The sequence below is a fragment of the Brachyhypopomus gauderio genome, chromosome 5 (assembly GCF_052324685.1).
Source record: "Brachyhypopomus gauderio isolate BG-103 chromosome 5, BGAUD_0.2, whole genome shotgun sequence".
Lineage (NCBI taxonomy): Eukaryota > Metazoa > Chordata > Actinopteri > Gymnotiformes > Hypopomidae > Brachyhypopomus > Brachyhypopomus gauderio.
The window spans coordinates 18,392,011-18,405,220 of record NC_135215.1 but is presented as its reverse complement, the minus strand read 5'-3'; the positions used below and the strand labels follow the sequence as shown (position 1 = coordinate 18,405,220).

At 43.3% G+C, this 13,210-nt stretch overlaps 2 protein-coding genes across 6 annotated transcripts in view; one reads left to right on the top strand and one right to left on the bottom strand.

The window, feature by feature from the left end:
* The first annotated feature begins 511 nt into the window (after nt 1–511).
* Nucleotides 512–10,369, top strand: tmem65 (transmembrane protein 65). Of its 4 annotated transcripts, none has more exons than XM_077006204.1 (9): nt 512–774; nt 971–1,326; nt 2,213–2,272; nt 4,174–4,218; nt 5,134–5,201; nt 5,492–5,546; nt 7,224–7,266; nt 7,402–7,507; nt 8,646–10,369. In XM_077006204.1, exons 2-9 carry the CDS (start codon nt 1,068–1,070, stop codon nt 8,760–8,762), a joined length of 753 nt encoding a protein of 250 aa, XP_076862319.1. In that variant the 5' UTR covers nt 512–774; nt 971–1,067; the 3' UTR covers nt 8,763–10,369. The 4 variants fall into 4 exon arrangements, with proteins under 4 accessions (XP_076862319.1, XP_076862318.1, XP_076862317.1 ...); XM_077006203.1 differs by having other exon boundaries at nt 861–1,326; XM_077006202.1 differs by having other exon boundaries at nt 512–1,326.
* A 17-nt stretch (nt 10,370–10,386) lies between these two features.
* Nucleotides 10,387–13,210, bottom strand: part of syngap1a (synaptic Ras GTPase activating protein 1a) — an 83,182-nt gene continuing 80,358 nt past the window's right edge. For both annotated transcript variants that reach the window (XM_077006193.1, XM_077006194.1), the window contains one exon: nt 10,387–12,997. In XM_077006193.1, coding sequence (XP_076862308.1) covers nt 12,968–12,997 — 30 coding nt within the window. In that variant the 3' untranslated portion in view covers nt 10,387–12,967. The remainder of the gene's footprint in view (nt 12,998–13,210) is intronic.

Here is a 13,210-nt window from a genome sequence, read left to right as displayed (position 1 = left end):
AGCTACGTTGTATCAAGTTGCTTTAAACATAATATAAGCTACAAACACACCAGTTTAACAAGGTGACTGAAGTAAAACACAAACCCTAAACACAGACTCTGTGTGGCTGGTTGAGGGCCCATGAGCAGCCTTTTGAGGCATCGATTAAGCAGAATTTTAATAATAATAAGTAAATCTCCACCCAAAGAAATATAAAAACAAAATGTAAATATACTGTCGTATATTGACGTTTAAAGTCCTTTTCTAAACCACAAGCTGGGACTTTTACCCTGCCACCGTCTGAGGCGTGGCCTTAACGACTTATATACGGCCTATGGTTTGTATACATCAAATGCCATTGAATCGTAAGTTATTACTTGATGAAAATAGAATATTTTTTGTTCGTTTAAGCGAGAAGTATTTTGGTATCGATAGCAATAAATGGTAATGTAACCAATGATGCAGTATTGTAAATGTAGTTTTTTTTATCCCCGGAAGAGTAATACATATCCCATAATGCATTGTGAAGCGGGTATGACGAAACGCAATGTCACGTGCCATAGAAAGTCTTATCAAACTATAACGAAGCGTTTTTGTTGAGCGGTTTCATTTTATGTGGTTATTAGAAATCAAATATAAGTCCTTAAACCGCCTCTAATGTGCATGACATTTCCAGAAATAACTGCGCGTAGTTTGCAGTTGGGTGGTTGGGTTTGAGGAGCTTTGTGGAGCGTGTCCTACCAACACCGTGCCACACATTAGCCTGGCTCGGCTGTGATGTGCTCGTGTGGGAAGGTAGGGTCACCCAACACTTCGTTTCGTTAGTTCGCGACTGTACTAGTTTTTACATGTTGTATGCGCAATATATTTGACTCGTTTAGGAGAAGCCGTTAATTCAGACTCGGCACTACAGATTTGGGACAGTGAAGATGACGAACTGACGGCCACTGGGCAGAGTGAGAATTCCTAACAGATTATATCTGTTCATTAGGAGAGAGGCGTGTTGCGTCCATACGTGGCTACGGTGTGTCTCACAACCAATAGTCTCCAGATCATACTCCAGGTTTATTAGCGGTATTACTCTCACGATGATGAGGTTTCCTTGGCAAAGAGCTCTCTGCCCCTGCGTGCTGGGAATCAGAGGCGCGCGAGGAAACACCAGCTGCAAACGGCTCGCGCTGTCGCACGTGCACAAATGTTTCCTCGGGACGCACAAGCATAAAGAGAAGCTGGAGCCGCTGAATACGTCGCAAGGAGCGAAAGAGTTTATCTACAGTCTGCACGCCACAGAACGGAGATGCTTGCTCAAAGAGTTACAGAGCTTCGAGTCCGAGGCCATCGCCCAAGGTAAGAACATCCCAACAGAGAACACTACTGAAAACGTCTCCAACTCCCACGATACCTCTACGGAGACACGGTCACGTGGGCCTGCGTTGTGTAAAGCTTTTGAAGTTTTATTATTCATTGAAATTGATACTGGGTACAAAGGGTGTATCATTGGCTGGGACTTGCAGACGATTATACGGACCGGAGTTTCCCTAGAACCGGCCAGGGCGGAGACCATCGAGCACCATGTACGAATGAACCTGCAGGTGGTGCGTCAAAAACGTTCGTGTCGTCCTGTGCCTTTTTTCTGTAGAACATTTGCCGCCATGAAGTGATTTTTCTTTCTCTATCTGAGTGCATTTCTAGTGCTTGAAGGTGCGATGTAAACAGTTCCTGCATGTGGCCAGTAGTCTGGGCTTTTCATACATGTTGCACACACATTGCCTCCTTTGCCCTCACGTCCCTCCATTAATGAGTGTTCACCCAATGCCGAGCCTGTCAACAGCAGAGAGATGTCACATCACTGCAGTCTGATGACCAGCTTCTACCAGCAGATCTTATTCTGTCACTTGTCCCCTGTTCTGCGGTATACCTGTCCTGCTCTGTCCTGCTGTGTTGTCCTGTCCTGTTTTGCCCTGAGCGCTGAAATAAACCCCCTTTTGTCCTCCATTACCCGGTCCCTGGGGGCCACCAGTGCCCTGCGGTTTCATATGTTCTCACAGGTGTGTAACACAGACACAACTGCACAGAACATCGCGTGCCCCGTCTCCGCGTCTCCACTTTTACCTTTTTCCTGCATCTACCACTTGGTTTGCCTTTCATTTATCCTGTTTAATCCTGCTCTCCACCACTCTTTTTCCTTCCATTCCTCCCTCTCTCACCTTCCCTCACTCTCTCCATTGGTCAGATAGCGCCCCCTTCAGGAGAAGGGTCGGCAGCAAGGGTGTTCGGCCTGAGGTGACTGTGGGTATGTAGCTCTGCTTAAGGGCCCAGTTCTAATCCAGATGGCCTCTGTTCACTTGTCCTTATTTTTTTAAACAATGAAATGTCTGCAAACTGAATTTAGAAATGGAAAGCTACAAATCTCTGCACCTCTTTAGTGTAGTTTTTCTGAAATGGCGAGATGAAGTGAACAAAGGCTGAATGTTTGTGAATTGGAACAGAGCCTGAAGTGATGTGTGCTTTGCAGTGTGGGCAAAACAGAACCAGTCATAGTCATAACAATCCAAAGCTTGTGTAATTCGGCATGTTGCCAGAGTTACAAGAGTTTTGATAATTTGTCAGTCATGTGGCAAATTCACGTTTATGCACTTGAACACAATTGGTCAATGCTTGTCTGTGATTCTCTCTCTGAAGATTAATGGTGGTTATTATGATTAGCTGTTTTCTGTTCTACACGTATGTCAGCTGTGTAGCACCTTTGAGAGGTTTGTAGTGGGTTCAGCTCTTCATCAGCCAGTGCACAGGCCTTTCTGTGTGTCTCAGTCATGAGGAAGATATATTAACCTGAATGTAAGACTGTCCCCTGCACCACAGGCCCTTCTGAAGGGTCAACCAAAGACCTGAGTGCTGACTAGTCTCAGTCATCTCTAAATAGCAACTAGCTCCTCTCTGTGGTCATGAAATTCTAGCTCCGTCTGAACCGTAGCTCCTCCCTTGGGAGCTTAGTCCCTCCCCCTCCACCCAAGCTCCTCTCGGGGCTCTAGTGAGTCAGCAGGCCAGGCCAGAGAAGTCAGACTTAAGGTCCTCTATTAATAGACCTTTAGTCTTCACCCAGAGCGTGCGTGTGTGCGCATGTGCATGCATGTGTGTGTGCGTGTGTCGGAGAGATGGAGACTCTCCATTGGAGAGTGAGATCTTTGAATCATTAGAGCAGTCCTGGTTCTCCTCTCAATCATCCTTTAGGCTGGTTCCAAATCTAATGTTTGATAACTGTTGGTAGTGAGTTGTTTGAATTAGAATTTGAAAGCTAAAATACTGAAATTAATAGTTTTACTTATGTAACCAGCAAAATAAATCAATTTGAGAGCTGATCAGAATAGTATTTGTGCTGGATGGGTCTTTATGGGAGGATCACCTGCAGATCAGCGTGGCTGAACTGGGAGAGAAAATGTTGCATTTTTAGCAGATGTGTTGAGTACATATAGGTTTTAATGGTGTTATAGACCCAGCTCTCCTCAATATTGCTCATGAATATGTAGGCATTTCCACTATAAGATAAGCAGATCTCTTGGCATGCCACTTAATTTCTCCTTGGATATTATCTTGAGACACGGTTGATACATTTAGGTTTACCTGAAATTGTGCCTTTCATCTCTGTCAGAACCATTTCACAACTATAAAGCATTTCTGAGATGACATTTTGCAAATCCAGTTGCATTTAATAAGAAATTGAACAGCCATATTAGTTTGGTGTGGCGTCCTCGATGCACTGGTGGTGTTGAGGGATAAATCCAGCTGACACACATTCAGAGTACACTTCACAGTCTTCTGAGAGCATAACAGGAACAGAAGAATGTGGCAAGAATGTAAAAAGACCAAAGAAAGCTTCCATCAGACAGTAACTGGGTGTATCGGAGAGAAGTGGTGTCAATGTAAATAAGTGTTCCTCTTCAAGCTGACTTGCGCTAAAAACCTGATCTAAAAACCAGTTCCTTCTCCACCAGCACAAGCCCTCGTCTTCATGTTTCTGAATGTTTTCCGTCAGTAGTTACATCGGTGATTACTATTTGTAACAAAATGGCTTCCACACTGATGGAAACATGCTATTGGACAGATGCATATCCAACCAGAAATAACCTTTTTGTTATGTTGGTGTGTGCGCTTCATGTAAATTATCTCTAATGCACTTTTTATTTCTTCCCCCAGAGAAACTGGAGTCCTCACCCCCAAACGCCAACCAGCTGAGATACGGTGAGGTGGCACAATGCATTCTCCTGTCTCGTAATCCTCCTCTCTTTAGGTGTGCATACACAACCAGAACATGGCATTGGCCCAGGCCAGTCATGTGGTGTAACCCCTCCAGCAGCTCCTGGGTCTACCCACAGGCTCCTCCCAGTTTGCCATGCCTGCTATATGTCCACTAGGAGAATCCCAATCAGATTTTCGACATCACCACCACCACCACCACCACATCAACTGGCTCTTCTCAACATGGAGGAGCAGCAGCTCCTCACCTTATCAGAGAGTGAGACCTGCTACCCGACAGAGAAAGCTGGTTTCTGGTTGTTTGAGCAATTCCTTTGGTTATTACCCAGACTGCAATGGGAGGTGGGGATGGGCAGGGGTGTAAACGAGATCTTCACCATACTGCACTTTGTCTTCATCACTTCATCACTATGGTCCGCATACAATGAGTGCATGATTCCAGCCGCTTCCTCTAACCTCTGGTCAGACTCACGATCCTTCTTCACTGCACTCGTGAACAAGAACTTTAGATACTGCAACTCCTGCTTGTGGACAAGGCTCTGTCCCCTCACCCACAGGGAGCGTGGAGCACCAGGAGAAGCACATGGCTTTATTTCACAGACGAAGACTGATGGGTGACATCAGTGTAGTCCTATAGACTGCACCGAAAATGACCACAGCATGGATTTCTAATGCCTGACGTGCAGAACCAGTCAATCATGAGTTGCGAAGCATTAACTGCATGGATAAGTTATGATTAATCGTTAAGATGACCCAAATATCTTTGTGGAACATTTCTCCTGCATTTGGTCATGTTCATTTGTTGACGTAGTTCATGTGCCGTTAGGTAGGGGGCGGTGTGGTGCAGCTGAACCTTGTCCTTGCGACTGAACTCCAGTGCTCGTCTTGCTCTTGTTTCAGTGCTCCTGCACAATGCCATCCCTTTCGTCGGCTTCGGTTTCCTAGACAACGCCATCATGATTGCTGCGGTAAGTGGCAGGAGGCTCTTGAGTGGTTCAGTGAGGCCAGCTTTACATCTGCATATAAACACTACTATGTTTGCTTTAGTTACAGGTGCTGATGTGAGATCAGTGCACTAATCCAGTCCACTTCATTACACTCATTAAGATATGGGGGCATAGTGACCTTGGATCAGTGCTTAGTAGTGTCCCCTCTACACACACTGCTAAGTATTGTCTGGTACTATGCTGTGGTGTGCTGCAGATGTACAGTGGTGGTGTTGCTAATCGTGTGTGTGTGTGTGTGTTTTTATTCCCAGGGAACCCAGATTGAGATCTCCATCGGTGTGACATTTGGTATATCAACCATGGCAGGTGCTTACACAAATTAACATTGTACACAGATTTGATGGCCACATTATCAGTGGCAGAACACTATAGAGTAATGACCCATCAACACAGGTCTTTTAGACTTAAAACGGGAGTGCAGCGTGTGGTCGCACCAGGGATATGAGGAGTGCAGTGTGTGGTCGCACCAGGGATTTGAGGAGTGCATTCGTTGTCTCACTCAGGGAAAGGAGAACAGGGGTGTTCTCTATGTAGGGTGTCCAGGCAGATGTGTCCAGACAGTGCTGCAAATTATACAGTGCACAGACTGGGATGCAGTTAGCGTTCTTCAGCTTTTTGCCAGCAGTGTTGATATTAAATACAGTAGAACCCCGCAAGTCCACGGTAATCCGTTCCCGGAACTCATGTCGACAACTGATGCGATCGAGTTCCGAATCTAATTTCCCTATATGAAATAACTGAAAACCGATTAATTGGTTCACGACCATCAATTTTTTTGACCATAAATTTCCCTATTTCCCTACAAAAATGATCAGCAATTACAATCTTAGGTAAGTAATACTGTATAAAGCTAATGTTTTAACAAAATATCCAATAAATTACAATGCTAAGTCCGTCACAAGAATGCCTTTTTCATACTTCTCTATGATCGCCTTTTTGAACTCTATTGTTGTTCTTACCATTTTCCTATTCTGCTTTTCTGCTATGTCTTTCTTGGGACTGATGTTTTTTGTCTAAAACAGTACAAAAAACAACAAAAATACAGCAAAAGCTTGGAGCACAGCCTCAAAATGGTTTAAAACCTATTGAACAACAACGCCACCTAACTAGCGGCATGTGACCGAAGCACAAACTGTATTTTGTTTACAAAAGTCACTTGAGTTGGTTCGGATCCCAAAGTTTTGTTCGAGCTCCGAGACAAAATGTTCTTGAAATTTTGCGTTGAACTCCGAATATGTCAAGTACTGAGGCGGTCGAGTTCCGGGAATCTACTGTATGTCTTGTTTGTGTCTTTTAATAAGACACCTGTGACGCGCGGCGGAGCAGGGAAGGATGAGACACGAATCCTACTTTTCATAGACGTCACTTTTAATATTGACAAGGATTGCGCAATATAGCGCACGAGTAACATAAGCTTTAACACAGAACGTGTAAACATTAGACAACGACGAGCACAGGACACTGCGCGAACGCATATTAAATAGACAAACCACATTAGCCCCATGTGATTACGAGACGATGCACAGGTGAGACGGATTATCACATGACACAACCATAACCACGGAGATCCACTGACGCAGACAAAGCACGTGGACTACGTTCACACACGCCCAAAAGGGAGGGGCCGGGGTCCTCAACGTGACAACACCTGGTGGTTAAAAATACATTACAATCAACTTAATACTCAAAAGTTTTAGGGTGTTAATATTAAGTCTATAAAAGCTCTGTTTAAAATGTGAGTAGTTGTCATTAGGTGCTGCTGGCAATAATTGTTACTACTGGCAATAATAATACTACTATAATATTCTTATACTACTACTAATAATAATAACTTATTATTCTTATTATTTATATTATCATTACTTTATTATTAGATCTGTGTCACAGAACTGTAACAAAATGGTTTGTGTGGAATCACCTTTACTTCTATTTAATCTCCCAGGCCTCCTTTACTGTATTGCTAACAGTGTTGTTGTTTTGTAGCCGCTGCCCTGGGGAATCTTGTGTCGGACCTGGCTGGACTTGGGTAAGTGCTACCAACCTCAGCCCTGCTCTGAGCAAATGTGCATAGCTGCATGTGTGAGGAAGAGACCCTCAGTGTGTGTGTGTGTGTGTGTGTGTGTGTGTGTGTGTGTGTGTGTGTGTGTGTGTGTGTGTGTAGGCTAGCAGGCTACGTGGAGGCTCTTGCTGCCAGGTTGGGGATGCAGATTCCTGATCTTACGCCCAAACAAGCAGACATGTGGCAGACCAGACTCAGCTCACACTTGGTGAGAGGTGGTTTTGTGTGTGTGTGTGTGTGTGTGTGTGTGTGTGTGTGTGTGTGTGTGTGTGTGTGTGTGTGTGTGTGTGTGTGTGTGTGTGCACGTGTGTGTGTAGGGCTGCCACAAACGATTATTTTTATTGTCGACTAATCACCGATTAATTTTTATGATTAGTCGACTAATCGGATCAAATGTTAATTGAATATAAAACATACAGCTTATCGCACTAGAATGCAGCTGCTATTATATAACCATCATTAGATTTCAGCTATATGTTAACTAAAAATAAAAACAATTTATATCATAGTTCATTAAACCTTTAATGAAATATGCAGCTTGTTGCAACAATAAAATAAGGATAAGGCACTGGCTTAAACACAAATATAAATACATTAATAAAGAAATTCTTTTCTTTCTTTCATTTGTCTCTGGCATCAAACTTAACTACATTTAAATCAAATTAGGTAGGTACCTGAAACTAAGGAATTATTCACAAAAATAAAGTTTTGGTCTCACTGACGTTACAGAAAACACATGAATGCGTGCTAAGGCTAATGAAACAAATCGCCATCGCTAATGTTAACTTTTACAGCTACCACGATGAGCAAGTACTAAGTTAACGCTCGTTTTATGCTCATTTTAGCAGCTAACTAAATTTGAGACATTGTCACAATCAGTCACAACCTTTTCAGGAGCTTGTACAACGCGGTTGTGCTGCCGTGGAATCTGCCTTGCAGATATTGCATTGCACGTGTTTCTCTTTCATTTTCTTAAAGTGATCCCACAATTTTGAGATCCGTAGCCGGGTAGCCATGATACCAGAGCCTGTCTGTATAACGTCCTGGGATGTCGTCCACTGCCTACCACGGTTTCCACTACTGCGCATGTGCGTCAAGGACAGAAAGGCAAATGCAGCAGTGGAGCAGTTTGGAGAGAAAAAAGTAAAAAACAAAGCAAAACTGACGCAACGACTAATCGACTATTAAATTAGTCGTCGACTATTTTTTAATAGTCGGCATAATCGTGACTAGGCGACTAATCGTGGCAGCCCTATGTGTGTGCGCATCTGTGTGTGCATATGTGCGCGAGTGTTTGTGCACGCATGTATGTGTGTGCTAAGTGGTTTGTAACTGCTCTCATGCAGGGCAAGGCCATCGGCGTCACCATCGGCTGTCTCCTTGGCATGTTTCCCCTCTTCTTCCTCGGTGATGAGGAGAGAGCAGAGAGTGCATCACCTTCGACCTCCTCAGACTGCACATAGTGGTTTTTGGTTTTCATGAAGCTGATGAAGCCAGATCAACACTATTTTGATGGTGCTGTCAAAACTCCACCCTCTTCCTCCCCAAGGAACCCCCCCCACTATGCATTTTATATGAATTTCACTTAACCCAAGTTCTATATATATATGGTCTGTAGGTGTGGAGTTGTCTGTGTGTCTGTGTGTGTGTGTCATCTGCAGGTGTGGAGTAGTCTATGTCTGATCCACAAGTAAACATGAGTGTTCTCCTTAATATGGCACGTTTGCTCTCCACCACGTTTCATACCGGAACGTGGACATACTGAACTACAGGATGTTGTGGTAAATGTGGTAATATAAACTATAAAGCCTGGTTTTCTGGACACAGGTGAGGCTTGGTCATATTAATCTACAGGAACCGTGTCACAGCGGTTTGACAGTGATCTTTGGGAATGCCGTTAGCTCCGTGTGGTGTTCCCTGGGAATGCCGCTAGCTCAGTGTGGTGTATTCTGGGAATTACGAGGATATTTTTATGTACAGGCAACTTCGGGAGTGTACAAGGCTCCGATGATCCTGCTGTTTTCTCTGGCACAGGCAGAACCTTCAATCCAATCACACTGCCAGTCAGAAATCCCCTGTGGAAAATTTGTATCTGGAAATTCTGAGGTTCAGTGCCAGAGCTTCTTACATGTTCCATGGTGTGTGTGTGTGTGTGTGTGTGTGTGTGTGTGTGCATGTGCGTGGTTTTAATATAGGGTTTTATAGTTTTTATTAAAGTAATAAGGTTTTCATAATAACCAGTTTATTAACTGTGTAAAGGTTTTCAGACTGAATCTGTCTCAGTCCTAACAGAGTGTCTATGGCTGTAATAATGAAGGTCTATTGTACACATGGATCTCTGGGCTCAGCTACGACCTTGTGGAAAAGTGTCAAGATTGAAAACTGAGATTTTGGAATGAGATGTCAGAGGCAATGCGTTTGTAAAACCTGATCATGATTGTGTTATAAATGTAAGATACTGAAGGAAGCAGATTGACTAGATTTGAACAGGAATCATGTATGTTTAACCTAAGCGTGCAAAGTCTGAATGCAGGTAGGACACAACCTGCTTGGATAAAGGTCTCTAATCTTATCTACTTGCATGAATTGACCTCATACATACAGGATACTTGGAAGTCATGCCTGTATGTTCTTGTCAGATGTTCTGCATTAAGCATTAATCTGTTGTTTTTAAATTATTTTGCCACACTAAAGTCTCAAAGATTGCATGGATGTGGAGCATGAATGTATGACATCCAGTTCTTTATTTATGTTAGTAATATATATATTATATTTTACGTCAGTAACAGCTCTTAAGTTCTTTTATTATGAAATGTACTTCAGGGTTTTGCAGTTATCTCAAAGGAAGAAGAGACAGCAAAGTTTGAATACCATGTAATGAAGGTAGATTGCGTATATCTCCTTGGCAACAGTTACTCGGGCAGATCAGCCCTAGCAACAGTCACTCAGGCAGACCTAGCAACACTGATGCAGGCTTGCAGCCTGGAAAGCTAAACTGTTTCAAAGCAAAACTGTTCTATGCAAACTGAAATGAAATAAACAACATTAAAGAATGTGTTATGTTAGCATATATCTATTTATTAATTTGTCCAATTATTTAAACTTCTGGAATAATGTAAACTCATATTCACAAAAAGAAAAATTGCTGATCAATTATATCAATAAAATGAAAGTAATGATAATTACAATAATAATCATATTTTGATATAATAATAATTGTCTTCTTAATAATATTAACATTCACAACATTTCTCCATAAGCTGAGGTGTCTCACATTTTAAACACGGAATCTTCCCCTTCGGTTTGAAGCGTCCCCACGGTTCTGTGTAGATATGTACATTCCTACTCTCCGTGCAGCCGTGCAGAAGGACAGGGTCGGTATGGCTTGTCCGTGACTATGGCTAAAATTTAAGGGTAGGATCCCACTCTGGGGATGTTTCATTCTTAATATTAGATACAAACTCTCATGACCGTAAATAATAAATATAGCGCTACACAATGGGAGGAACAGGCACTACCACTATCTTTCTTAAGAGGACTTTTATTACACAAAAGGTGACTAGGAAATCAGGAGGTTCTGCTGTGTACTGAGAAGAATTTATGACTGACTGTTCTATTCAAAATCGCCATGGCAACAGGCAAGCAGAGTCAGCCCGTCACTCCCAACAACCCGGAAGGTTTGACGGTCAGAACCAGCACACTGAGGCACGGGGGACCATTCATTTAGATTTTTTTTTTCCTTTTTTCATATATATTATCTGAAGTGCAGACAAAATAAGTTTCAATACTTTCACCCACAACAAAAAATAATAATTAAACAAAAAAAAGCAACTGACCAGAAATCTACCAGCAAAACTAATGATGTATATGTGTAATCTACTGAACATCAAGGAAGAATCATAAAAACCATAGGACTTGGTAAAATGAATAAAATTGTATAAATCAACAAGTCTCAGCTCCAACGTCCTCAGCTCTATGTACACCAAAGCCAACATAAGCTCAGAGCGTAAATGGGTCACCAGCACCAAAACCCCCCGGGTCAGGCGGCACACGAGGGCCAGGCTAGCGCATCCTACTGTGGCGTGTGTCTACGAGAACGGAGAAGACAGCATGAGGTATGAAACCGCTCCATTCATGCTGCTGCTACGTTCTGTGATCAGTGTGAGCGTGTGTCTGTCTCTCCATGCTAAGGAGAGTGTTATAGTACAGTGGAACAGTACACAACGTAATGGGTATATTTTGTGCTTAAATAAAGTCTAACATTAACAGAGTATGATGGGCTATAGTGGTATAGATACTAGAGCTAGGGTTATAAATACTCATCATTAGTTTGGGTATAATTTCTTCTCTACTGCTGGTTCCTCCTGAGGAGAGCCCCTGTCGTCAGCTGATGTAACCTAAAACCGTGTTCATCGTGGTGTTTGCCACCTGATCATGTACCTATTCTGTCTGTCTCTCCCCCTCTTTCTCCCTCCCCCTTTCTGTCACATACATACACACAACACACACCTGCATGCCCATACTCACAAAAGAAAATCAACAAACCCATTCGTATGTCCTATAGATGCACACAATCACGTGCACACAGAACACATCCCGTCACAGGTGCAGACACAAGCTGAGACCTACATACACACACCTGCTCGCCCCAGGGAGCTGAGCAGGTCCTCTCTGCTCATAACCCCCCTTGGTGACGGTTCTGGCACGTGCATGGGTGTCCACACGGTTGCGCTGTATCTTTGCTCGTGGTGTTGCTGTCCAGTCAAGTGGATGAGAGGATAAGGGTCCTTAAAGTCCACGAAAGCAGCAAGTCCAAACAGAGACAATATTACACATCATTCTGTTTCCTTCTGGAGGGTAAACAAACTCCAAAGCATCAAAAAGAGAAGTGTCCTGTGTGCTCCTGTCAATAAAGTTTGATTTGTTCCCCCTGTTTTGTATAGAGCTCTTTAGGCACAGAGAAGAGGCACCGCCCCCTGGCGGTACAGGAAGGGGCTTCTGAGCAGTATGGCAACATCTGATTGGCTCAGAAAAAACCACACCTCCTTAAAAAGTTTGAAAAGGCTTGTTTAAAGAAAAAAAAGAAGTGTTATTGAGTCATTATTAGGAAGTGGAGGCTTGTGGGTTATGAAGTCCATAACCATCATACAGACCATAACCGCACGCACACAGACCAACACAGAAAGCCTCTACGACCATCATGCTGAGAACAACAAAGACTCCTGCTGAGAGAGAGAGAGAGAGAGAGAGAGAGAGAGAGAGAGAGAGAGTATGGGATAATACTGAGTAAAGAAAGAAAGTGTGAGTGAGTCTCTATGCAGTTTTTCTTTGACTAAAGAACAGGAGCCACAGGCCTGTTTTGGTCTTACACAGGTACAGCTGGAAACTGCAGACAGTTGCTAATTGGTTGTACCACTAAATACAAAAAAAGGTGATTGTCATTATTTTGGCTCAATGTCTTGAGAGATAAAGTGAGAAGAAGAGATGGTGGAGGTGTGTGTGTGTGTCTGTGTGTGTGTGTGTGTGTGTGAGGGGGCTGCCATATGAGGAGTTAAAACGATGCTTTTCTCAGGCTCTTCCTCTCTCTCCTCTCTCAGCGAATCAGACACAGGAGAGCTTCCTGGACTGACGCTGGCCCAATCACATGTCCTGTTCGTGCTGTGGTCAATCATGTTCCAGTGTGACCACCGTAGATTGGCTGGGGGAGAGAAAGACAGAGTGAGTGCAGGAGGGCAGCAGCTCATATAGTGTCCAATAACAATCCAAGCAGCCTTTGACGGACAGATTGTCCAGTAGTCTTGAGTGTGTCATATCTAAGCGTAACTGTCCATTAAAATGGTTTCAGAAACACCCACATTCGGAAACACAATCAGATTGGCTAGACATATTTACAATAGCAAATGAAATGGGT